Here is a 27,002-nt window from a genome sequence, read left to right on the forward strand (position 1 = left end):
TTAAACAAAGGTTTGATCTTCTGCTCATATATTAGTGTGGACATCCAAGCTTCACCTAGCAAACATAACAAATTGTGTTCAGAATCTTCCGAAGTTCTATTTATTTATTGGAATTGAAATCACATAATAAAAGTCCCATGTTTCATCCTTCCTATTTTCCTTAATGCCTCGATTAGCTTGGTGTGAACAGTCTGGTAGTGTAATATTTTCTTTCTTAAACAGTCGCTTTTTCAGCAACCTAATGTAATCTCACTACCGACTCAAGGTTGACTCCTCAGCTTTCCATCCTTCTGAGGTGGGTAAAATGAGGACCCAGTCAAAAAGAGGGCGGGGAAAATATTTACATTCTGGACATAAACTGTTTCAATTCCTACCTTCAAAATGTCACTACAGAGCACTGCACACCAAGACAACTAGACACAAGAACAGTTTTCCCCTGAACGCCATCACTCTGCTAAACGAATAATTCCCTCAACACTGTCAAACTATTTCTAAGTCTGCACTACTATTACTACTAGTTTTTTCTCATCATTCCTATCACCCATCTCCTCCCACTTATGACTGTATGACTGTAACTTGTTGCTTGTATCCTTAATATTTTTATTAATATTATTTCCTCATTGCTTATTTGACTCCTATGACTATCATTAAGTGTTGTACCTCATGATTTTTGACAAGTGTATCTTTTCTTTTATGTACACTGAGATCATATTACCAAGACAAATCCCTTGTGTCCAATCACTTGGCCAATAAAGAATTCGATTATGTTCTAATTCTATTCTATTTGGGGCGATTTGATGATTCTGTAAACTGCTTAAGAGAGGGCTGTAAAAGCACTATGAAGCAGTATATAAGTGTAAATGCTATTGCTATTTTCTTTCTCCCCTTATTGCCTTAACTTGGAGAGGGTTTTTTTTCTCATTAGTCTCTCTATTCATTCTCCCGTTTTATCCCCAACTGAGCATTTCAGGAAATTTGGTTTGTCCCCTACACCAGTGTTTTTCAACCAGTGTGCCGTGGCACGCTAGTGTGCTGCGAGACATGGTCAGGTGTGCCGCGAAGAAGGAAGCTCAGATTCCGTTCTCGTAACTTTTTACTGAGAGAGTGAGAGTGAGAAAGAGAAAGAAAGAAAGCAAGAGAGAGAAAGAGAGAGAAAGAGTGAGAGAAAGAAAGCAAGAGAGAAAGAAAAGAGAGAAAGAGAGAGAAAGCAAGAGTGAGAGAGAAAAGGAGAGAAAGGGAGAGAGAGAAATGAGCAAAAAGGGGAGGAAAAAAGAGAAATGAGAAAATGAGAGGAAAGAGAGAGAAACCAAAAGAGAGAGAGAAGTGACTCCTGATTTAAAGCATATGATAAAAAGCACCCAAAGAATAAGAGAGAGAAACAACCAGCCCTCACTTGTTTTTGGAAAGGGTTCAAGAGTGTATACACACACACACACACAAGGGTGGGGAGGAGACAGGGATGGAAAAAGAGAGGAGAGTGTCTTAGGGTGTCATTTTGTGTCATTTTGGTTGGTGGTGTGCCCCAGGATTTTGTAAATGTAAAAAATGTGCCGAGGCTCAAAAAAGGTTGAAAATCACTGCCCTACACCAGTGTTTCCCAACCATGGCAACTTGAAGGTATTTGGACTTCAACTCCCAGAATTCCCCAGCCAGCATTTGCTGGCTGGGGAATTCTGGGAGTTGAAGTCCAAATATCTTCAAGTTGCCAAGGTTGGGAAACACTGCCCTATACTCATTTTCATGCAAAGCAACACCGGAGCGGACACCATGGGGGCGGTAATGGATGTCGATTCAATAAGTTTTTATTTATTTATTTTTGTCAAGTACGTATTGGTAGCACAGGGCAGTAGAAGTGCAAGGATGCTGTACTCAGCCAACACTTTTGAACCCCGCTCGCAAGTCTGACACTGGATATCCGACTTTCAGACTGTTTTCTTTTCCGCCTGGGGCCGGACGGGATGATTTCCCGCCCATCACAAAGATGGCCGCAGGGGCTGACGGAGCCAATGCGCCTGCTCGTCACAAAGGGGGCGGGGCCTGCCTTTCAGGGCTGTGCCTAACTTTTGTGTTCGCCTTGTATGCTGTAGCGGTGCCTTCCTTGCCCGCCCGCCCGCCGGCTGAGCCGGATTCCACCGACGAGGGAGGACGAAGTTGAGACGATGCTGGGACTGTCGCTATTGCTGGGCTGCAGCACCGGCTGGATACTGTACTATTGGGCGCGCGTCCCCAAGGTCAGCCTTAAACATCGGTAACTGCAGCTTTTTGAGCACGCTTACGGGCGGCAGGGGTGAGCAAAGTTGGCACTTCTATGACTTGTGGACTTCAACTCCCAGAATTCCCGAGCCAATCATGCTAGCTCAGGAATTCTGGGAGTTGAAGTCCACATGTCATAGAAGTGCCAACTTTGCCTACCCCCTCAGTTAGGGGGAGGCAGGAAAAGTTCCGAGGAGAGCCTGTTTGCCAATCAGGAGCGGCTTCTGAGTCTTTTCTTTCTTCCGAGTCATGGACAATAAAAATGACTCTTAAATTTCTCTGAAGTTGATCAGAAGGTTCCCACCAAAAGTGTGGATCTTTGAAGGTTGAAAATAGGAGTCAACCTATTCTCCAAAGCACCTGAGGGTAGAACAAGAAGCAATGGGTGGAAACTAAACAAGGAGAGAAGTAACTTAGAACTGAGGAGAAATTTCTTGACAGTTAGAAAAATTATTCAGTGGAACAGCTTGCCTCCAGAAGTTGTGAATGCTCCAGCACTGGAAGTTTTTAAAAAGTTGTTGGATAATGTTGTTGTTATTGTTGTTGCTGTTGTTGTTCTTCTTCTTCTTGTTGTTGTTGTTGTTGTTGTTATTATTATTATTATTATCATCATCATCAATACAGCTCAGTAAACGAGATCACTATGCTGGATTTCGTATTTCATCACCAGTCGGGCACTTCCCAAGCACCTAGGACTGCGAATTATGTTTGCCGAGCCCAGTAAAGCGGCCTTTTGCAATTGACAGATGGAGATTTTGTCAATTCTGATGGTTTTCAAATGTCCACTGAGATCCTTTGGCCCTGCGCCCAGCATGCCAAGTACCACTGGGACCACTTTCACTGGCCTGTGCCAGAGTCGTTGCAGCTCGATTTTTAGACCTTTGTATTTCACTAATTTCTCTAGCTGCTTCTCCTCAATTCTGCTGTCCCCTGGGATTGCGATGTTGATGATCCATACTTTCTTTTTCTCCACAATCAGGATGTCTGGTGTGTTATGCTTCAGAATTCGGTCAGCCTGAAGTCTGAAGTCCCACAGTAGTTTTGCTTGCTCATTTTCGACCACTTTTTTGGGCTTATGATCCCACCAGTTCTTTGCCACTGGGAAATGGTAGTTCCGGCACAAGTTCCAGTTATTATTATTATTATTATTATTATTATTATTATTATTATTATGTCAATACAACTTATTATTATTAATAAGTTGTATTGACATAATAATAATAACTGGAACTTGTGCCGGAACTACCATCTACCAGTTGTTGTTGTTGTTGTTGTTGTTGTTATTATTATTATTATTATTATTATTATTATTATATGAAAACCACAAAGGGGGGAATAGCAACTTTGGTGGCCAATTTCGTATCATGTTTTTCTCTCTTTCGTTTGGTCACCAAAGCAAGGTTCTTTCTCTGAGCCCAGTTTCCATCCTTCTAGGTTTTGCTGTCCTACTAACAGGGGAGCCCCTACAACAGATTGCCCAGAAACTGCTCAATGGAAGCATTCTGCACTTATAAGTTACTATTTTCTGCTCTTGCTTCAGGAATAATTAGCAACAGAAACTCCTTACCTGCTTTCTTTCCACTGCCCACTCCTGTTTTTTCCACCTTCATTTTAGTGTTAACATGTTCTGCCCATAATACAACTGCCTTTATTTCGTTTTCTTTTTTCTTTTCCTATGGAATATGCATCTCTTCACTCAGGGCTATACAAACTGGCTTTTGGTTGACTTTTATCATATCTCTAGCCAAAAGCTCTCCGGGTATTTAGTTTCTTTGCAATTATGCCCTTCCCGTGGGTGGAGATGTGCTTGCCTTGGCTGTCATGTATCACTGTGTGGATGCTTTTGCAGCTTGGTTAATTCGCACTATAAATAGGTTATTACCTATAAAGCCCTACATGGCTTAGGACCAGACTATTTACGGGACCGTGTCCTGCTGCATATCTCCCATTTACCAATCAGAGCCCGCAGAATTGGTCTTCTCTGGGTCCCATTGACTAAGTGTCGGTTGGTGGGCCTGCAGGATAGGGACTTCTTTGTGGCAGCCCCAGCTCTTTGGAATCAATTACCCTCCAAGGTCCATACCGCCCCCACCCTACTGGCTTTGCTGGCAGGCCTGGGGCCCGTGAGAACTGAGATCTTAATTCCGGCCTAGACATGATTTGATTGGGATGTTTGATGGTATGATAGTAGTACACTAATATTTAAAGGGTTTTTATATTATTATTAATTGTATTTTGTAATTTTTATATTGTCTTTATCTTTGCTGTAAGCCGCCCTGAGTCCTTCAGAAGCGGGGGGTGGGCATACAAATGCAATCAATCAATCAATTAATTGTTCATTTACTTTTATATTCTGCTTTTACTTTGTACAACTGAAGGTAGCATACATAATATCCCCCCTTTTTCCCCCTCAGCAACCATGCTGTGTGGTAGCCTGACCTGGAAGAGAGCGCCTGGTCCAAAATCACCCAGACAGTTTCAAGGCCAAAGGGAACACTATTGAACTCTCAGTCTTCCAATTTTTAGTTCAGCACTTTGATCATTACACACCACACTGGTTCTAGGAAACATGTTAGCCTGGACAGCTGGATCAGTACTCCATCAAAAGCCAAGGCACTCTAGATAACCTCCACTAGAAAGGCTAAACTCCATTTCACATACTCAAGCCTGCAATGAAAATTTATTTATTTATTTATTTATCTATTTATCTATCTATCATTCATTCATTCATTCATTCATTCAATTTCTATAGTTCCACAGGAATAACAAATGAAACCATATTATTAAGTTACTAAAGACATTTTAAAACCATAAAAACCTCCAAAATAAATATACAGTATATTGTAACTGGATCAGTGCTTCATCAAAAGCCAAGACACTCTAGAATAGATAGCCTCCACTAGAAAGGCTAAACTCCATTTCAGATACTCAAGCCTGCTATGAAAATTTATTTATTTATTTATTATCCATAGAGGAGCTGTGTAGGCATGCAATGGTCTGGCATCCTAGCAATATGGCCAGGGTGTCTGGGCTTTCATCAGCAGGGTGAGAATTGATGGCAGGCCTGCTCTGGAGAGGACCTCAGTGCCAGGCACCTTATCCTACCACCGGATCTTCAGACTTCTATGGAGGCAGGTCGTGTGGAAGTGGTTCAATTGCCTTGCACATCTCCTGTATACAGTCCAAGTCTCACCGGCATACAACAGGGTAATTAGCATTATTGCTCAGTAGAGCTTTGTGGCAAGGCTTATTCTATGTCGGTTCCCCACATTGGTCATTCGTCTGCCAAATGCAGAGGTTTCCTTGGCGATTTTACAGTTGACCTCAATGTCAATTGTCACTGCAAGGGAAGAGGGTGCTGCTAAGGTATATTTTATTTATTTATTTGTTTTGTCAAGTACGTATTGGAGGTATATAAAGATATAATAATAATATTCATATACATGATACTAGTAAAATTTTTTAAAAAGAAACATTAGGACAGGGGACAGAAGGCACTCTGGTGCACTTATGCATGCCCCTTACTGACCTCTTAGGAATCGGGAGAGGTCAACAGTAGATAGTCTAAGAGTAAAGTTTTGGGGGTTAGGTGATGATACTACAGAGTCCGGTAGTGAGTTCCATGCATCAACTACTTGGTTGCTAAAGTCGTATTTCCCGCAGTCAAGTTTGGAGCGGTTTACATTAAGTTCGTATCTGTTGTGTGCTCGTGTGTTGTTGTGGTTGAAGCTGAAGTAGTCGTTGACAGGAAGGACGTTGTAGTAGATGATTTTATGGGCTATGCTGAGATCATGTTTAAGGTGATGTAGTTCTAAGTTTTCTAAACCTAGGATTGTAAGTCTAGTTGTATAGGGTATGCGGTTGCGAGTGGAGGAGTGGAGGGCTCTTCTGGTAAAGTATCTCTGGACATTTTCTAGAGTGTTTATGCACTGTGATCCACTGCTTATAGCTTTTGTCCCTTTACTGGGATGGTGGGCTCTTGGCACTTGACTTTCGGAGCTGGATGATGCATCACTTCCGTCTTCTTTATGTTGATAAGGAGACCAAAGTTGTTGCATGCTGCTGTCACAGTCTGAATGAGCAGTTACAAGGGCATGGGTTATTGTGAGCAAAGCTTCCTAGTCTAGATACAGGCATAATTGACATACCACTCAAAGGTGTGAAGAAACCTTCCTGGCCCCAGCTGCCACCTGTTTTCTGACCAGGAGCCAAAAATCCAAGAGAACCTCCAGATTATGTAACTGGTCTGTCTGGGGTAGTGAAACCCCATCCAGAATTAAAGATGAATGAACTTTGTCTCTAGAGTGTCCAAATATCCACTGCCTTGTGAGGCTTATTATCTCACATTACTTTTATAAACAACTCTAGGTGGCAAATATACGTAATACAGCGGTACCTCTACTTAAGAACTTAATTTGTTCCTTGACCGGGTTCTTAAGTAGAAATGTTTGTAATTAGAAGCATTTTTTCCCATAGGAATCAATGTAAAAGCAAATAATGCAAGCAAACCCATTAGGAAAGAAATAAAAGCTCAGAATTTGGGTGGGAGGAGGAGGAGGAAGAAGAGGAGGAGGACAGTCGCTACCCAGAGCGAAGGGAGTGTTTCTTTTCTCTGGGCGCTGGCAGAGGTTTATTCTCTCTCCAAGCGCCCAGAGAAAGGAAAATGCTTTGTTCGCTCTGGATTGCCAAATCCTCCTTAAGCACCACCGAAAAGCTCCTCTGGCAGCCCAGAAAAGCCCGAGATGGCCGGGATTAAAGGGGGAATGGCAGGAAACTGGCCGGGCTTTCGTGCCGCTCTCAAATTTTCTGGGAAATTTTTTCAGGCTCGGGTTCTTAAGTAGAAAATGGTTCTTAAGAAGAGGCAAAAATATCTTCTTCTTTTTTTGCAAATCTTTTTATTGTTTTATAGATACATATATCACAATTTGTTTATACAGTTTACAGGTCTTATCCAACTTTTTTACCGGTTACAGTTGTTATATGGATAATATTAACTTAATACTATGCAATGCAAAACAGGGTAAAAACATTCAAATGGTATTTTCTTTTTTTTTTAAGGTTTGTACTGCTATTTTGTATAAGGTTATACAAATCTTTTCCTTTGAATCCACTCGTGCCAATTGTTCCACATGCTTTTAGTTTCGTTGATTCTGTTTCCCTTAAGTAGGTTTGTCAATTTATCCATTTCTGCACATGTATATATTTTTTCTATTATTAAATTTACATTGGGGGTCTGTTTGTTCTTCCATGTTTGCGCAATTGCAATTCTTGTAGCTGTATTTATGTGAGTCACTAAAAAAGGGTTTGTTTCGAGTAAGATTTTTTCCAAATTCCGAGGAGCATCCCCTCCGGTGAGTATTCTATTTCCTCCTTCGTGATTTCCTTTAACCATTTGTAAATTGTTTCCCAAATTTTTTGGATTTTAGGGCAGGACCACCACATATGGAAGAAAGTTCCTTTTTCTTTATTGCATTTCCAACATACATTTTGTAGTGCTGGGTAAATTTTGGCAAGTCTTGCCGGTGGTAGATACCACCTGTAGAATAGTTTGTAATAGTTTTCTTTATAGGCTGATGATAGGGTAATTTTGGTTATTGTATTCCATGTTTTCTCCCATTCTGCTATATGGATTTTTCTTTGTAGGTTTTTCTCCCAGGCTACCATTGGATTTTTAATCATCTCTTTTTCTTTCTCGTGTTCTAGTAAAATCTGGTATAGTTTGGTTATCTGTTTTTCAGCGTTTCCTGTTAAGATCTTGTCTAGAGTTTGGGTGGAATTTGCTATACCTGATATTTGTTTATCCGTATTATATCTTGATTTTATTTGTATATATGTCCACTCGTCTATCCTATAATTTTGTATTTCCAATTCTTGTTTAGTTTTAAGTTCTCCATTTGGATGTAAAATATCTTTATATTTTATGGTCTTGGTAGGGTCTATCAAATTCGGATATACTATGGCTTCCATGGTAGATAGCCATCTAGGGATTTTGTTGTAAAATTTTCTTTTAATCTCATATGAGATTAAAAGAAGAGGCAAAAATATCTTGAGCACCCTGTTCTTATCTAGAAAAGTTCTTAAGTAGAGGCATTCTTAAGTAGAGGTACCACTGTACCCTCTTCTCTTATTTTTCCCCTGCAATCCCCCCCTCCCCTGTGAGATGAGTTTTGCTGAGAGTGACTGACCCAAGATCACTCAGACAGTTATTCATGCGTATGGTAGAACTATTACTCACGTCCTCCTGTTTTTTATATCCAGGAGATATCCAGGCAGAGTTCAGTGTTTTACATTCAGTTGAACTTTGCATCACAGGCCAAAGTCGTTTGGTTATAGCATTGCAAAATTAGGGCATATCCTTCAGAGGGATCAATTTACCTCCAATTTCTCCCTCCCAGAAACCTGGCAGAACAATGACCTTAAAAAATAATTCTCCACGTGATTCTTTGATTGTAATCTTGACCTAGCTTGCCTGACCGCCTACACATACCTGTATTGCATAAGAACAAACCTGATAGATCAGGCCAATGTTATCTTCATCCAGTAGTGTGTTTTCCAGAGGGACCAACCAGTTGCCTCTAAGATATTCAAAAGCCAAGGAGGCAGATCCCTCTGTCTCAGCCATCATTCATTTGCAGCTACTGGCTAGGGCAGGAACAGTAAGTCTTCCAGCCCAAGGAATCTTCAGGCCTCCCTCCATGAATTTACTCAGTTGCCCTTGAAAATCACCCATTAGTTGTCATCACTCAATCCTGTGGCAATGAATTTCACAAGTTCATTATCCGCCGGGTGAAGAAGTGCTTCCTTTTAAAAAAAAATCTGTTCTAAATCTTTTCCCACTCAGTCTGCAGGGAGGGGGAAATTGCTGCCAACCTGCCTTCCATTGAGACCTGTGTACTGCACGAGTCAACAAGAGGGCTGTGAAAGTATTTACTGACCCCTCGCATCCTGGACATAAACAGTTTCAACTCCTACCCTCAAAACTACAGAGCACTGCATACCAAGAAAACTAGACACAAGAACAGTTTTTCTCCGAACGCCATCACTCTGCTAAACAAATAATTCCCTCAACACTGTCAAACTATTTACTAAGTCTGCACTACTATTAGTACTAGTTTTTTCTCATCATTCCTATCACCCATTTCCTCCCACTTAGGACTGTATGACTGTAACCTGTAGCTTGTATTCTTAAGATTTTTATTAATATTGATTTTTTCCTGATTGCTTATTTGTCCCCTGTGACCATCATTAGTGTTGTTCCACATGATTCTGGGCAAATGTATCTTTTTCTTTTATGTACACTGAGAGCATATACACCAAGACAAATTCCTTGTGTGTCCAATCCCACTTGGCCAATAAAGAATTTCTATCCTATTCTATTCTATTCCAATTCCATTCCAATTCCATTCCAATTCCATTCCATTCTATTCTTATTAGATGGCTTCTGACTGTAGCATTTTCAGAGAGAAAGAAAAATTATATATGATTCCATTATTTTATTTCCTTTATTCATTCTGTGCTCCCCCCTAGTGTTTTTCAAAGCTAGAGAGTCCCACCCATTCTAGACTTTCTTCATAAGAAAGTCATTGCAGTCTTTTGATAAATATGATTGCTTTCTTGCTTGATAAATATGATTGCTTTCTTGCTTGATAAATATGATTGCTTTCTACTGTACTTTTTGAAGCTCTGTTATATCTCATAATTAAAATAACCTTTTTATTAGCTTCTCTGGGTATTGAGAGAAGCTTTTGTAGTGGGGGGAGGGGAGGAGAAAAGCATTTGCAAGTGATTTCCTGCCTTGTTGCCTCAGAGTGATTCACCTTCTCCGCAAGCAAGTAGAGGAGTGGCTCTACTGAAGGGCAGTCCGTTTCAAGTTCGCTCTCTGTAATTCCACCTTTTTCTTTACAGCGCCCTCTGCTGGTGGCTTGCCAGCCTTTCCAGTCCTTCTTGGAGAAGTATTGTCCCATTGTGAAGGAGACCTTCTACCCTACACCATGGTGCTTTGAAGGTCGGCTTCAGACCATTGTCCGTGTCTTTATCAAATCCTGCCCATTTGTCTCCTACAACAGGTGGGTCCACTATGAAGGAGGGAGGCCATTGCTACTTCTGGGCATTACGTGATCGCCTTCTGCTGCATGAATCCCAGCATCAAGTCCCACAGAGTCCGCCTTCTCCAGGTCCCATCAACATCGTTTGGTGGGGCCTAGTGGAAGAGCCTTCTCAGTGGGGGCCCCAGCCCTTTGGAATCAGCTCCCCTTGGAGATTCGTACTGCCCCCACCCTCCTCGCCTTCCACAAGAGTCTTAAGACTCATTTATGCCACCAGGTTTGGGGCCATTAGACTCTTGCCCCCTGGCTGATGAATATGTTGAGAAAAACTTGATCAAATGGGAATGACTGTTTTTTATAGTTTAGTTTTTAAAAATATTTTATATTGGATTTGATGTTATACATTGTTCTATTATATGTTGTAAACCACCCCAAGTCCTTGGAGAGGGGCGGTATAAAAGTCCAATTAATAAAGAAAATAAATAATAATTGGATTGAGCAGTGAAGATGACATTGAGCACTATTGTTGACATTTTGCCTGATCTTTTTACATGATGGATTTACGGGTAGTGATTTCTGACAGTCTCAAAATGGGCGAACAGTGCGGTCAGTCGGTAGGGAAAGCAAGTAGAATGCTTGGCTGCATAGCTAGAGGTATAACAAGCAGGAAGAGGAAGATTGTGATCCCGCTGTATAGAGCGCTGGTGAGACCACATTTGGAAGACTGTGTTCAGTTCTGGAGACCTCTCCTACAAAAAGATATTGACAAAATTGAACGGGTCCAAAGACAGGCTACAAGAATGGTGGAAGGTCTTAAGCATAAAACGTATCAGGAAAGACTTCATGAATTCAATCTGTATAGTCTGGAGGACAGAAGGAAAAGGGGGGACATGATCAAAACATTTAAATATGTTAAAGGGTTAAATAAGGTTCAGGAGGGAAGTGTTTTTAATAGGAAAGTGAACACAAGAACAAGGGGGCACAATCTGAGGTTAGTTGGGGGAAAGATCAGAAGCAATGTGAGAAAATGTTATTTTACTGAAAGAGTAGTAGATGCTTGGAACAAACTTCCAGCAGACGTGGTTGGTAAATCCACAGTAACTGAATTTAAACATGCCTGGGAGAAACATATATCCATCCTAAGATAAAATACAAGAAATAGTACAAGTGCAGACTAGATGGACCATGAGGTCTTTTTCTGCTGTCAATCTTCTATGTTTCTATTTCATTCAGTGAATTGTTGCAAACTGCAGATGGAGGGCAGCTCTTCTTGGATTGGGCTGATCCTGATGATGGGGCCCATCCTGACCCAGAAAACTGCCCCATTGTCCTGTTTTTGCCAGGCTTGACAGGCAGCAGCCAAGAGACATACATTCTGCATTTGGTTCGCAGCACTCAGAGCCACGGCTACAGGTGAGAATCACACAAAAACGAACAAGCCACCCAATGTTTTAAAATTTGAGGAACTGGATTTGTTTCACTTTGGATCAAGCGTCATATTCGTTTGGGAGTTGAGATCTGTTTGAGTGCTAATAAGAAAATGATGATTTCTTATGGAGATTTTCCCATTTTCTGTTCCAGAGCTGTTGTGTTTAATAATCGAGGATGCAGAGGAGAAGAATTGCTGGTAAGAACTATTGCAGTAACAGGGTGTCCAGCAAACCTGGAAAACAGGGAAATCAGGGAATTATCAGGGAAATTGGCGGTTCTGGAAATACCAGGGAATTATTAGGGAAATATCAGGGCATTATCAGGGAAATACCAGGGAATTCATGAAAAAAACGGAATAAATAAGGGGGGGGAAACAAACTGTATTAAAATGTTTAAAAGTCAGGGAAAAATCATGTTGGCCTTCTCCGGGTCCCGTCGACTAAACAATGTCGTTTGGCGGGACCCAGGAGAAGAGCCTTCTCTGTGGCGGCCCCGACCCTCTGGAATCAGCTCCCCCCGGAGATTAGAACTGCCGCCACCCTCCTTGCCTTTCGTAAAGTTCTTAAGACCCATCTCTGCCGTCAGGCATGGGGGAACTGAGACATCTCCCCCGGGTCTATACAGTTTATACATGGTATGTTTGTGTGTATGTTTGCTTTCAATAATGGGGTTTTTAGTGCTTTTTAAATTATTAGATTTGTTCTTACATTGTTTTTGTTATTGTTGTGAGCCGCCCCGAGTTTGCGGAGAGGGGCGGCATACAAATCTAATTAATAATAATAATAATAATAATAATAATAATAATAATAATAATAATGTTAAAACAAAAAAAAGGATCGCGCTGCCTGGTAGAGTCAAGCAAAAATGAGCATAACTGTGGCAACAACTTGCTTCCTCAGCTACCGATATTTCTCCATGGCTTAGCCATTTGGTATGATGTCATCTATGACCGCACCTTAACTAGATCGCAAGTTACGGGGAAATGTAAGGGAAATATCAGGGAATTTCAAAATGTTTCTCCCTGGACACCCTGTGTGTATGTACATGTAGGCAGATGAAATAGGTACAAATCCTTTTGATTACATGGGAAAGGAGGGCTTGTCTGTTGCAGGTAATCTATATCAGTGTTTCCCAACCTTGGCAACTTGAAGATATTTGGACTTCAACTCCCAGAATTCCCCAGCCAGCATTTGCTGGCTGGGGAATTCTGGGAGTTGAAGTCCAAATATCTTCAAGTTGCCAAGGTTGGGAAACACTGACCTATATGCACACACATGCCTCTCTTTTAGAAGAGGCAGCTCTTTGCTGCTGTTTGAGAATGCTTTTTGGTTTCCCATTTATTTATTTTATTTATTTATTCATTTGTCCAATACACAAATACATAGGAAGAAAAATAGACATGTAGTAATATATATAGGGGTAAAGTGAACTTAGAGGAGAGGATATATGAAAGAAAGAAAATATATATGATAAGTGAGAGAAAGGAAAGACAATTGGACAGGGGACGAAAGGCACACCAGTGCACTTATGTACGCCCCTTACTGGCCTCTTAGGAACCTGGAGAGGTCAATCATGGAGAGTCTAAGGGAGAAATCTTGGGGGTTAGGTGTTGACACAATTGAGTCCAGCAATGAGTTCCACGCTTCGATAACTCGATTGTTGAAATCATATTTTTTACAGTCAAGTTTGGAGCGGTTCGTATTAAGTTTGAATCTGTTGCGTGCTCTTGTGTTGTTGCGGTTGAAGCTGAAGTAGTCATTGACCGGTAGGACGTTGCAGCATATGATCTTGTGGGCAATACTCAAATCGTGTTTTCTCCCTCTCTCTTATTTTTAGACGCACCGGTCTTTCTGTGCCACCAATACTGAGGACCTGGAACTGGTAGTGGACCACATCAAGCGCCGGTTCCCCCGTGCACCAATGATGGCAGTTGGCATTTCGCTTGGCGGGTGAGACTTAGATTGGGAGAACATAAGAACATAAGCCATGCTGAATGAGGCCAAAGCCCATTGAGTCCAGCATTCTATGTTACACAGTGGCCCACCAATTGTCCATGGGGATCTTGAGCAGAAAGAGAAGGCAAGGCCCTCCTTTTCTCTTGACTCCCAACAAATGGTACTCAAGAGAATCCTGCCTGCCTCAACCAAAATAGAGGCAGCACTTGGACATCCGTTTCAAAGGCAAAGGAAGGAAAAATGAGGAAGCATAATTTTTCTCACTCCCAAGGAACATACCAGGAAGAAGAGGCAACCTGGTTCTGTATTTCACATTATCGTAGTTTTGTTTAAAGATAGAAAATCAAATCAGTTAAAATATTGTGCTAAATATGTTGATCTCCTCCTCCTCCAGCATGTCAGTGTATTTCAATTTACACCCACCAGTGACACATTATTTGGCTGTATCTGCGTCACCTAAGATACACACAGAGACACACATACTCACACACAGACATCAGGGTGAACAATCCTCAGACTCTCTGTGATTTGTTTCATCTATTTCAGGGACTTAAGCATTCCTAGATAGCATCACCAATATACTTAGCACAATTTTCAGCAATTTGCTAAAATAAGGGGTAGCATGTGTGCATGAAGACTGGTTGTAATTGGGTGCTAGGTGCTACTTACACCTAGTGGGTGTTTTTAAACTTTCCAACCTAACCCCCTTTCAACAGAGCCAAAAGCCAATACAGTGTTCCCTCGATTTTCGCGGGTTCAAACTTCGTGAAAAGTCTATACCAGGTTTTTAAAAAAATATTAATTAAAAAATACTTTGCAGTTTTCCCCCCTATACCACGGTTTTCCCCGCCCGATGACATCATATGTCATTGCCAAACTTTAGTCCGCCTTTAATAAATATTTTTTTAATAAACTTTAATAAATAAACATGGTGAGTAATAATCTAAATGGTTGCTAAGGGAATGGGAAATTGCAACTTAGGGGTTTAAAGTGTTAAGGGAAGGCTTGTGATACTGTTCATAGCCAAAAATGGTGTATTTACTTCCGCATCTCTACTTCGCAGAAATTTGACTTTTGCTGGCAGTCTCAAAACGCATCCCCCATGAAAATTGAGGGAACACTGTACCCTTAAAATAATTATAAGACAAAAGCTTTGATTTTGCTGTATCTTCAACCTAGCTGGAGGCTCATATAAGGCACCAACTTCTACTACCATATTTTTTGGATCTGGATTTTAGAGGTGGAAAACAAGGAAAAAAGTATTCTGAACCAAATGATGGTGCAATATATTGTTTAATAAAATACCAGTGTAGCAGAATATTTTTTTACAAACATGTATACTTTTTACAACCATATACACTTTTCACAAACTTCAAACTTGACAGCTTTAAGACTTGGGGACTTCAACTCCCAGAATTCCTCCACCAGTCACGCTAGTTCAGGAATGGAAGTCCACAAATCTTAAACTTACCATACCGTCATAGTTTAATTATTAGATTTGTACATATATTGTTTTGTATTGTATGTTGTGAGACGCCCCGGGTCTCCGGAGAGGTGCAGCATACAAGTCTAATAAATGATGATGATGATGATGATGATGATAATACCCTTGCACCCCTAATCCCTGGGTCATGCTAGATGGGGTAATTAGAAGGCAAAAACAACCTTGGGCCATTTTTTCACAAACAACGGGCATTTTTGCTGGAAAAATATTTTTGGAAAAATACAGCAGCTTGTTCTCACAAAAATGGGGCACCCCATAGCTCTGCAGACTTCCCAGACCCTCTATCCAAAATGGGATGCAGGGGTGGGGTTTCAGGACATGGTTGTATTCGATGTATAAGACACACCGACATTTCCACCCTGCATCTTATACTATGCAAAATACGATAAATATGACTTTCCCTACAGATATACATCTTCCCCCCAACCTTCTGATGGTAGCTTTACTTTTTTCCTTTGGGATAATGCTATTTGATTATGCTCTTTTCCTATAATTTGCATGATTCATTCATTGTTCGCAAAGGTGTGTGCAAATGTATGACTTCAACCACACTATTCCCTGGATTTCATCAGTTTTTAAAAAATTGCTGTAAGCCTCTTTTTTAGGTGAGAAGCCACGTGGAACAAAGTGCATCACACATATTTTGAGGTGTGGACAAGAGAAGGATTTCAGCAGCTCTATTTATTTCCTGATTTCATCTTTTTTTCTAAACTGCTGCAAGCACTTTATTTAAACAAGAAGGAATGCAGAACAAAGTCTGTTTTTTTTAAAAAAAAGCTATAAAGCAGAGTCATTTATTGCAATAATATTCCCAATGAAAATGCAAATCTTATTCTCCCTTGTATCAGTACACTCACACCCTACGTTCCTACTGATTGAGCCTAGCAAGCTGGGAGTTGTTGTTTTTTTAATGGCTTTTCCTTACCCTCTGTAGCGTAGAAGCCAGACTGCAGTTCTAGGATAGATGTGCAACCATTATGGCTTATAATTTAATGGCAGTGGCGTAGGAATGATCGATTTGGGGATATTTTTCCGCATGTGGGTGAGAAAAACCTGTTCTAAACCAGAGGCATTTTATTTATTTTATTTTATTTTAATTTAATTTATTTATTTATTTATTTATTTATTTATTTTGTCCAATACACAATGAGGGTTTTAGTGGGTATATATCGGTATCTATGTACACATAGTAAAATACATGATGAAGGTTATAGAGGAGATACTCGTAGTAAAATATATATAAGAAAGAATAGAAAAGAAGATATAGTAATAGAACATATCAATGAAAGAATAGAAGAAGAGATATAGGAATAGAAGAAAGGTATAGGCGATATAGGAGAGCAATAGGACAGGGGACGGAAGGCACTCTAGTGCACTTGTACTCACCCCTTACTGACCTCTTAGGAATCTGGATAGGTCAACCATAGATAATCTAAGGGTAAAGTATTGGGGATTTGGGGATGACACTATGGAGTCCGGTAAAGAGTATTCCTTACTCTTTTTTATTTATTTATTTATTTGTTTGTTTGTTTTGTCCAATACACAATGAGGGTTTTAGTGGGTATATATCTATATACACATAGTAAAATACATGATGAAGGTTATAGAGGAGATACTCATAGTAAAATATATCTAAGAAAGAATAGAAAAGAAGATATAGTAATAGAACATATCAATGAAAGAATAGAAGAAGAGATATAGGAATAGAAGAAAGGTATAGGAGATATAGGAAAGCAATAGGACAGGGGACGGAAGGCACTCTAGTGCACTTGTACTCACCCCTTACTGACCTCTTAGGAATCTGGATAGGTCAACCGTAGATAATCTAAGGGTAAAGTGTTGAGGGTTTGGGGATGACACTATGGAGTCCGGTAATGAGTTCCACGCTTCGACAACTCGGTTACTGAAGTCATATTTTTTACAGTCAAGTTTGGAGCGGTTAATATTAAGTTTAAATCTGTTGTGTGCTCTTGTGTTGTTGTGGTTGACAGGCAGGACGTTGCAGCATATGATCTTGTGGGCAATACTTAGATCTTGTTCAAGGCGTCTTAGTTCTAAACTTTCTAGGCCTTTCTCTCTTCCCAAGGACCAGGCTAATGTCATTGTGATTCAGGATTTCTTGAGGAATAAAGCAGATATAAATACTTCTGGCATTCATTTCAACCTTAAGCTCTCCCATGGGAAAAAACAAATAAAAGCAAATGCTTTGTGGTATTGAGATGAGAGTATTGATGACTGCATGTAGGTCAAAGTCTGCCTACTCTTTATGTAGATGCTCTGTATGGAAAACTAGAGATGAAAGTCTCCGCGGAGGCTGTTTTTTCCTTCCCAGCTGCTCATGGACCGTCTGATGGTTTATCTCAGAGTCCAAGAGGCTAATGAGAGCCAGTGAAACAGCTCCAGGAAAGACCCACACGGAGCAAATCAGTTTCACCCTGTTATTTCATATTGGAAGCAATTACAGAGCTAAAGCAAAGCATTTGAGATAGGACTCTGTCTCTGATTAATACATCTAGATGAAAGGTAGCCAGGTTGTGTTTGCTCAGTCACGTTGGCAGTGGATATGAGTCAGCAACACCAAACACACTTTTTCTAAAATGTAGTAATGAAAAGAGGAACTTTGCTCTGATATTGCAAATTTCTGCTATCTACTTATGGAACAGTGGCCTCTTAGGGTAAAAAAAAAAGTTTTCTATATCCAGAGTGTCAGGATTAGGCCTAACATGATATAATATCCCAAAGCAGGAAGGACTATAGTCAATGTAATGGCTATTATAGGTAGGGAAGGCTGAATCATTGTGAATCAACTAGATATGCTGCAACCTGATTGGTTGGTAAATACAGTGATACCTCGTCATACAAACTTTTCGAGATACAAACCCGGGGTTTAAGATTTTTTTTGCCTCTTCTTACAAACTATTTTCACCTTACAAACCCACCGCCGCCACTGGGATGCCCCGCCTCCGGACTTCCGTTGCCAGCGAAGCACCCATTTTTGCGCTGCTGGGATTCCCCTGAGGCTCCCCTCCATGGGAAACCCCATCTCCGGACTTCCGTGTTTTTGTGATGCTGCAGGAGAATCCCAGCAGGGGAATCCCAGCAGCGGAAAAATGGGCGCTTCGCTGGCTACAGAAGTCCGGAGGTGGGGTTTCCCAGCGGGGGAGCTTCAGTGAAGTCGCAGCATCACAAAAACACAGACGTCCGGAGGTGGGGTTTCAAGGACTTTGGTGTTTTTGCGATGCTGCAATTTCACTGATGCTCCCTTCGCTGGGAAACCCCACCTCCGGACTTCCCCTGCAGCATCGCAAAAACACAGAAGTCCGAAGATGGGGTTTCCCATGGAGGGGAGCCTCAGGGGAATTCCAGCAGCACAAAAACGGGTGCTTCGGCTGGCAAAAGGGGTGAATTTTGGGCTTGCACGCATTAATCGCTTTTCCATTGATTCCTATGGGAAACATTGTTTCGTCTTACAAACTTTTCACCGTAAGAACCTCGTCCCGGAACCAATTAAGTTTGTAAGACAAGGTATTACTTGTATATATAGAAATGTATGACATCTTTGAGTGGTTGTGGTTGACTTGGTTACAGTGGTTGTAATGCAGCGGGGGGCTATAAGCCGGAACGCCAAATTGTGCTCGCCGTGGCGTCTTATAGGTTCTTGCGGAACCAGTGCGATTTTGCTGCTGCACCTGTGGAGGTAGCAAAATTGCGCCCGTGTTATGGCGAGGTTTTACCCGCGGCTCTATGCCTCCACAGGTGCAGCAGCAAAATCACGCTGGTCCCGCAAGAAGTTGAGCTGTGGCAGCGAGCGCAATTTAGCGTTCCGGCTCGTAGCCCACCGCTGTTGTAATGGTAGTAGTGGTTGACTAGTTGTAGTGTGGCTTATGTGTTGTGGTTAGCTCTGGCCCAGCTCCTGCCCCAAGGAATGTGCAGGTGGATGTGGGGGAAACATCCACATGCCGCAGGCCTGTTTTGCTCCCGATGGAATCTGCCGACGAAGCCTCCTCTGACCAAGGAAGTGTGAGTGACAGGGAAGAGGGGAGTTTGGCAGACAGCCCAGGAGGAGATTAATCATCTGTATCATCCCTGGATTCTGAATAAGAATTAATGACACATCCACGCATGCATAGAGTGATGCATAGGAGACAACAACTGAAGGATTATTACAAGAGAAAATGAGGCCACCTGTGGTTGGGTGGGGCTGCTGTACTTAGTGCTACAGATAAAAGTACAGCCTGGAGTTTTAGCTTCATGGCAGTTTATCTGATTCATTGTTTCGTCAAGATCGTGGTTTTTGTGCTGTTCAAGATTGTGTGTGGACTCTCTGGACTTTAGAATTGGACTCAATTTCCCAGTTATGGGGTGAGCAATTGGCTTGCATTTAACCTGTGCCTTGTGTGTACCAGAAAATCCCTTTGACATTTAAAAAGGGAGCTGTTTCTGTTTTTCTGTTTATAAAAACTTTTGGGTTTTCCTTTTATCATGTGGTGTGTGTCTTCCTGGACTAATTACCCTGTAATTACGGGCGGTTGAAACACACTGGCAGAACACTTATGTATAGTAAGATAGAGTATAAGTAATAGTGTAAATAGAGAAGTAATCTTTGCTACCAGGAAGTAAATATATTTTCTCAAGAACTCCTAGAGCCCCACCTAACCACAGGTGGCCTCATTTTCTCTTGTAATAATCCTTTAGTTGTTGTCTCCTATGCATCACTCTACGCATGCGGGGATGTGTCATTAATTCTTGTTCAGAATCCAAAGATGATACAGATGATTGATCTCCTCCTGGGCTGTCTGCCAAACTCCCCTCTTCCCTGTCACTCATGCCTCCTTGGTCAGAGGAGGCTTCACAGCAGATTCCATCAGGAGCAAAACAGGCCTGCGGCATGTGGATGTCTCCCCCACATCCACCTGCACATTCCTTGGGGCAGGAGCTGGGCCAGAGCTAACCACAACACTTACTTATTTATTTATTTGACTTATATGCCGCCCTGCTCCGTGGACTCGGGGCAGCTTACAACATCCCGAATCCAATTAATAAACAACCACCTAAAAACTCAAAGACCATAAAAATACTCATACCCATTCAGTCCACTAACTCGTCTCTTGAACTTTGATCCAGCAAAACATATTCCTTTATCAAATTCCAGGATGGGAATTCCTTTAGGAAAGTGTAGCATTTGTGACTCCTGAATGGAATGAGAAGGCAAAACTTCAAGTAGCCGCTTTCTCAGCTCCCGGCTGACCTTTGATTTAACCATAGAAGGGACAGGAAGAAGCCATGTCCATTTGTGGCCAACCCAAAACCACTCTCTTTTGACAGAATCCTGCTGCTCAACTATCTGGGCCAAAAGGGGCAGGAAGCTGGATTGGTGGCTGCTATGACTTGCTCAGTGACCTGGGACTCGTTTGAGACAACCCATTCCCTTGAGCAGCCTCTCAACAAATTCCTCTTCAACCAGCACCTCACAAGCAACCTGTGCAACTTGGTCAAGCGGTAAGTGTCTGTTCTAATGGGACCTTGCCTAGCGCACGATTGAAAACTTAAAGATAGGCAAGTCCCAGTTTTGCTAACTCAGGCAGGTATATTAATCCCTCGCTACTTTGCGATTCATCTTTCGCGGATTCGCTACTACATGGGTTTTTTTCAATGGGGGCTTATGGCTTAGAACAGCGTTTCCCAACCGGTGTGCCGCGGCACAGTAGTGTGCGGCGAGACATGGCCAGGTGTGCCGCGAGAAGCTCCAGCTGGGCGGGGCGCTGCCGGCGCCCCTGCCTGAGTGTCGTCCTGTGGATGGTCTTGGGCTTCACAGTCGCTTCCTGGTTCCCTCTCCTCCCACCGCCTGTGTCTCCCGCCGTCGCCTCCCACCAAGCCGTCGCCCGTTGCCGTGGGTTCCTCGAGTGGGAGCTGCCGCTTCCCTCCGTCCAGCTCAGCCACGCTGCCGTAGAAAGCACAGAGGTTATTGCCACCGCTTCTGCCTCCACTCAGGGAGCCACCGTGGTCACCGCGCCTTTTCCTCTCGCTCAGCTCAACCACGATGGCTCCCTGAGTGGAGGCAGAGGCGGCGGCAATAACCTCTTGGCGGAGGGGAAGCGCTGACGGGCTCTCCTCCTTCCCCACCCCCGCGCTTCTCTCCCGCCCTGGCTTTTGCTTCGCCCCATGATTTCCCCGCAATTTCATCCAGGCCACCTCTTGCCTCCTTTTGAACTGCGGGGAAATCTGTGGGCGAAGCAAAAGCCAGGGTGGGAGAGAAGCGCGGGGGTGGGGAAGGAGGAGAGCCCCTCAGCGCTTCCCCTCCGCCAAGCTGCCTGCTTGTCCTCGCGCCTCGTTGCTACCTCCTGCCTTTTTCCAGGGGCCTTTGGAAGGTACCCAGGGAAGGGGGGGGATTGGGGGTGGCTGCAGCGGCTTCTCGTCCTCCTCATCGGGCTGCTAACGCCCGCCCGGCCCCTCTTGCATGCAGTCCCTTCACCGAGCGCTTTTTTCTTCTCACAGCTGAGGCAGGATTTGGAATGTCGGGGGGGGTGCGTGCGGGCTCCGCATCCCCCTGCCACCCGGAACATTTAAAATAAGAAAAAACTTCGCCGGCCTCCGCAGAGAAGAAAGGAAGAGAGAGAAAGAGAGAGCAAGAGAGACATAGCAAGAGAGGCAGAGAGAGAGAGAGAGCAAGAGAGACATAGCAAGAGAGGCAGAGAGAGAGAGAGAGAGACAGAGACAGAGAAAGAGAAAGAGAGAGAAAGACAGAGAAAGAGAAAGAGAGACAGAGAGAGAGAGAAAGAAATAGCAAGAGAGAGAGAGAGAGAAAAAGAGAGAGAATGAAAGAGAGATAGCAAGAGAGGCAGAGAGAGAGCAAGGGAGAGAGAAAGACATATAGGGAGGGAAGGAGGGAGAGAGAAAGAGAGCAAAAGAGAGAGGAAGAAAGAAAGAGGGATGGAGAAAGAGAAAGAAGGGAAGGAAGGAAGAGAGAAAGAGTGAGGGAGAAATAGAGCGAAATGGAGGAAGATTTTTTTTTTGTCAAAACTTTTCTTTAGCCACCCCACCCCCCCCACCCCCCCCCGTTCAGTGTTCCTCAGGATTTTGAAAATGTGAATAATGTGCCGCGGCTCAAAAAAGGTTGGGAAACACTGGCTTAGAACACCGCGGCAGGGATGGTTTGTGTGTGTGTGGGAGGAGGGGGAACTGCAGCGGCGGCTTCCTCCAGGCCGCATGTCATTGGGGAAGGCTTGTCTTGTCTTGTTCGTGGATGTTTCTCAACTCTCTGAAGATCATCCGCCACCGCCCGACTGCAGGAAAGCCGCTACCACCGCTGCTGACCACAGAGAAAAGCCTGTCTCTCTCAGCGGTCAGCAGCGGTGGGTTGTTAATGATACAGGGAGGGTTTTAAAAGTCCAAATACTCGTTAAATACATAAAAAAATATCTTTCCTCTACTTGACGGAAATTTGTTTTTCGCCGGTGGTCTTGGAACGCATCCCCTGCGAAAAACGAGGGATCGCTGTATTACGATTACTTTCCAGAAAAATCTACTTTCTATTTGTTTTGTTTGTTTATTATTTATATGCCCCCCACTCCGACAGGACTCAGGACGGCTAACAATCATCATTCCAGGATGTCCAGCAAACCTGGAACAGGAGGGAAATTAGGGGATTATCAGGGAAATCGACGGTTTGGGAAATATCAGGGAATTCGTGAAAAAAACAGAATAAATCAGGGGGAAAAGCCAAACTGTATTAAAATGTTTAAAAGTCAGGGGGAAATCATGTTTAAAAACCAACAACGAATCGCGCTGCCTGGCGGAGTCAAGCAAAAATGAGCATAACTGTGGCAACAATTTCCTTCCTCAGCTACTGATATTTCTCCATGGCTTAGCCGTTTGGTATGACATCTATGACTGCGCCTTAACTAGATCGCAAATTACAGGGAAATGTCAGGGAAATATCAGGGAATTTCAAAATGCTCCCCCCCCCCCCCCCCGGACACCTGTCATTCTCAACATAACGCTCTTTTCCTTCCAGGCACAGAAAGGTCACCGAAGGGATATTGGATGTGGACCACGTGCTGAAGGTACCATCACTCCACCCTCCCAACCTTTTCTAGACTCAAGCTCCGCTCCATGCCTTGACCCTTATTATTATTATTATTATTATTATTATTATTACTTAGACATATGCCACCCCTCTCCGTGGACTCAGGGCGGCTTACAACATTTCGATTAAACAGATACAATATATAAAACATTTCTAAGCCAATTAATACTTAATTTAAAAATTATCTTAAAACTAATCATTAAAATGGAACAATCACATGCATACTATCACATCCGACACATTTACTGGGCAGAGGCTGGGGCCTAGTCATCCCAAGCCTGACGAGGGTGGGGGCAGTGCGAATCTCTGGGGGGAGCTGATTCCAGAGGACCGGGCCCACCACAGAGAAAGCTCTTCCCCTAGGACCTGCCAAACGACATTGTCTAGTTCAGTGTTTCCCAACCTTGGCAACTTGGAGATATCTGGACTTCAACTCCCAGAATTCCCCAGCCAGCATTCGCTGGCTGGGGAATTCTGGGAGTTGAAGTCCAAATGTCTTCAAGTTGCCAAGGTTGGGAAACACTGGTGTAGTTGACGGGACCTGGAGAAGGCCGACTCTGTGGGACCTAAGGGGTCACTGGGATTCATGCGGCAGAAGGCGGTCCCGCAGGTAATCTGGTCCTATGCCATGTAGGGCTTTATAGGTCATAACCAACACTTTGAATTGGGTCCGGAAACCAATTGGCAGCCAATGCCGTCCCCTTACGTGCTCTCTCTTTTCTACCCCACTGCTGGGTTTGTTCGCCCAGGCTCGCACCATCCGGGAGTTTGATGAGCGCTATACGTCGGTGATCTTTGGCTACAAGTCGTGCCAAGAGTATTACCAGGAAGCCAGCCCTTCCCTGAAGGTGTGTCGCCTACAAGTGCCAGTGTTGTGCCTGAATGCTTCAGATGACCCCTTCTCTCCCCAGCATGGTGAGTCCTGTACATTTTCCGGAGGTAGAGAACGGTCGCTAGGGAGCCTCCTCTCATTTATTCCCATCTTCTTCCAGCTATCCCCATGGAGACAGCACAGCAGGCGCCCACCCTCGCCCTCTTGGTGACTGCGCGAGGGGGCCATATCGGCTTCCTAGAAGGACTCCTACCTCGCCATCAGGGTTACATGGACCGTGTCTTTAGCCAGTTTATGGATGCTGTTTTCAAACATCAGGAGGAGCTGGCAGCTGTATCAGTAGACATGGAAAGCCAACAGCTGCTTGGACAGAACTTAAACAGAAAAATGACCAGCACATGATCCAGAGTCAAGATGTTCACCATACAGAAGGGTGAATATGATCTCCCTTTGAGAGATGAAACCCCTCTGCGGCAGAACTAATCATGCCACCATGCACAACATCCTTTCCGTCCTCCTAGGTTGCCCATTTCCTTTCTCAAATTGGGAAATCCTAGCCAGAATCTGCTGCTATGAATGGCAATCAGAGATGAAGATGGCTGTAATGACAAATCAGCAGAACACAGGGTTGTTTTAGAAACATAGAAACATAGAAGACTGACGGCAGAAAAAGACCTCATGATCCATCTAGTCTGCCCTTATACTATTTTCTGTATTTTATCTTACAATGGATCTATGTTTATCCCAGGCATATTTAAATTCAGTTACTGTGGATTTACCAACCACGTCTGCTGGAAGTTTGTTCCAAGGATCTACTACTCTTTCAGTAAAATAATATTTTCTCATGTTGCTTTTGATCTTTCCCCCAACTAACCTCAGATTGTGTCCCCTTGTTCTTGTGTTCACTTTCCTATTTAAAACACTTCCCTCCTGGACCTTATTTAACCCTTTAACATGTTTAAATGTTTTGATCATGTCCCCCCTTTTCCTTCTGTCCTCCAGACTATACAGATTGAGTTCATTAAGTCTTTCCTGATACGTTTTATGCTTAAGACCTTCCATCATTCTTGTAGCCCGTCTTTGGACCCGTTCGATTTTGTCAATATCTTTTTGTAGGTGAGGTCTCCAGAACTGAACACAGTATTCCAAATGTGGTCTCACCAGCGCTCTATATAAGGGGATCACAATCTCCCTCTTCCTGCTTGTTATACCTCTAGCTATGCAGCCAAGCATCCTACTTGCTTTTCCTACTGCCCGACCACACTGCTCACCCATTTTGAGACTGTCAGAAATCACTACCCCTAAATCCTTTTCTTCTGAAGTTTTTGCTACCACAGACCTCACAATGCAATACTCAGATTGAGGAGTCCTTTCCCACAAGTGCATTATTTTACATTTGGAAACATTAAACTGCAGTTTCCATTGCTTTGACCATTTATCTAGTAAAGCTAAATAATTTACCATATTACAGACCCCTCCAGGAATATCAACCCTATTGCACACTTTAGAGTCATCGACAAATAGGCAAACCTTCCCTACCAAACCTTCCCCTATGTCACTCACAAACATATTAAAAAGAATAGGACCCAGCATTTGGGCATATGGCTGTTTGTTCCATAAATGAAGAGGACACCAGCTGTTCACTGTTGTTTTAATTCCTCCATCCTGGATTCCCTGGTTGAGAATAGTTGTGTGTGCTTTTCTCTATGAAAATATTTGGCTCAAAATTTGGGCAAACCACAGATAAAATAGTGGGTTGTATGCAACACCTGATTTTAGAATACACTTTGCAAAAAAGGAGATGGTTACCAGACATTTCATCCTACAGTTCCCTTCCGCATTTTCAGTCTGAATTTCTTCCAACCAGCCTCTGCTGAAGTCGGGAAGGTAACTTGTTAGATACTTTCATTCTATCTTCTAGAACTCTTTCTGTTTATGTCTTGGGGAGCAGTTAATAATGTGCGGTCTTTTTCCTCCCCTGAAAAATCAGCTACAAATACTTCCATTGCATGAAACCTGGATCACTCTTCCCCAAGAGAGGAGACTCTAGGAGGGGGGGCATTGTTCTGGTAAAAATAAAGTTCTCTTGGTCAAGCTTGAATCCTGCAGCACAATGGGACTAGTTTTCCACTGCCCTCTTCTGGCGTGATTTTCCAATTTCCTGGTCTAGCCAACAACTGCTATTTCTTGGAGGGGAGCTCATCCATGTCTTGATTGAATCTGTCAAGATCAGCCAATGTTTAGTTGCTGCCATCTTCTACAATAACCTTTGGTATCAATCTAGACCAGTGTTTCCCAACCTTGGCAACTTGAAGATATTTGGACTTCAACTCCCAGAATTCCCCAGCCAGCAAATGCTGGCTGGGGAATTCTGGGAGTTGAAGTCCAAATATCTTCAAGTTGCCAAGGTTGGGAAACACCGATCTAGACCAAATCAGTTCATATCTAGTAAATGCACATATTTTTCCCAATAAGATGCAAAACTGGGCTATTTCATTATTATGCAATTGAAAAGAGGGCACAAACAGAATGAAGTTGTAAAAGCTAGAAAAAATAAGAGAAGTTACTGCTTCCCCTACTTTCAGCTAGTATGTTGGAGACTCAGGAAGGGGAAGAACAGAAAAATTGCTCTACTATATCACAGTACATACTCATTGCTCAAGTTCCTTCCAATCAGGAAATATGATTGCAAGAATGTTTATAGCACGGGTATCTGCATAGATTCAATTATTAAATATTGAGCCAATGCAGTGGCTTCTCAAATAGTGGGGCAGGCCCCCCTTGGGGGGCACGGACCATTGCCAGGAAGGGCACGTGACCCCAGGGAAAGTGCTTTTTTTTTTTTTTGCCGCAGGGCCTAGGGGTTTTTTTGCACTGAACAATAGAACAGAGAAGG

At 42.9% G+C, this 27,002-nt stretch overlaps 1 protein-coding gene across 1 annotated transcript; it reads left to right on the forward strand.

The window, feature by feature from the left end:
* Window positions 1-2,026: 2,026 nt before the first annotated feature.
* On the forward strand, window positions 2,027-25,046 carry ABHD1 (abhydrolase domain containing 1). The gene is made up of 9 exons (XM_070734968.1): window positions 2,027-2,231; window positions 10,159-10,319; window positions 11,532-11,711; window positions 11,880-11,925; window positions 13,566-13,678; window positions 20,514-20,687; window positions 23,203-23,251; window positions 24,024-24,189; window positions 24,267-25,046. The coding sequence occupies exons 1-9, from the start codon at window positions 2,160-2,162 to the stop codon at window positions 24,506-24,508; spliced, it is 1,203 nt and encodes a 400-aa protein (XP_070591069.1). The 5' UTR covers window positions 2,027-2,159; the 3' UTR covers window positions 24,509-25,046.
* Window positions 25,047-27,002: the final 1,956 nt, after the last annotated feature.

The sequence above is a fragment of the Erythrolamprus reginae genome, chromosome 1 (genome assembly GCF_031021105.1).
Source record: "Erythrolamprus reginae isolate rEryReg1 chromosome 1, rEryReg1.hap1, whole genome shotgun sequence".
Taxonomy (NCBI): domain Eukaryota; kingdom Metazoa; phylum Chordata; class Lepidosauria; order Squamata; family Dipsadidae; genus Erythrolamprus; species Erythrolamprus reginae.

Coding starts and splice junctions, on each gene's coding strand:
- ABHD1 (XM_070734968.1), top strand. CDS start 2,160: ATGCTGGGACTGTCGCTATTGCTGGGCTGCAGCACCGGCTGGATACTG. Junction 2,232..10,158: donor ATTGGGCGCGCGTCCCCAAG/GTCAGCCTTAAA, acceptor TTTTCTTTACAG/CGCCCTCTGCTGGTGGCTTG. Junction 20,688..23,202: donor CTGTGCAACTTGGTCAAGCG/GTAAGTGTCTGT, acceptor TTTTCCTTCCAG/GCACAGAAAGGTCACCGAAG.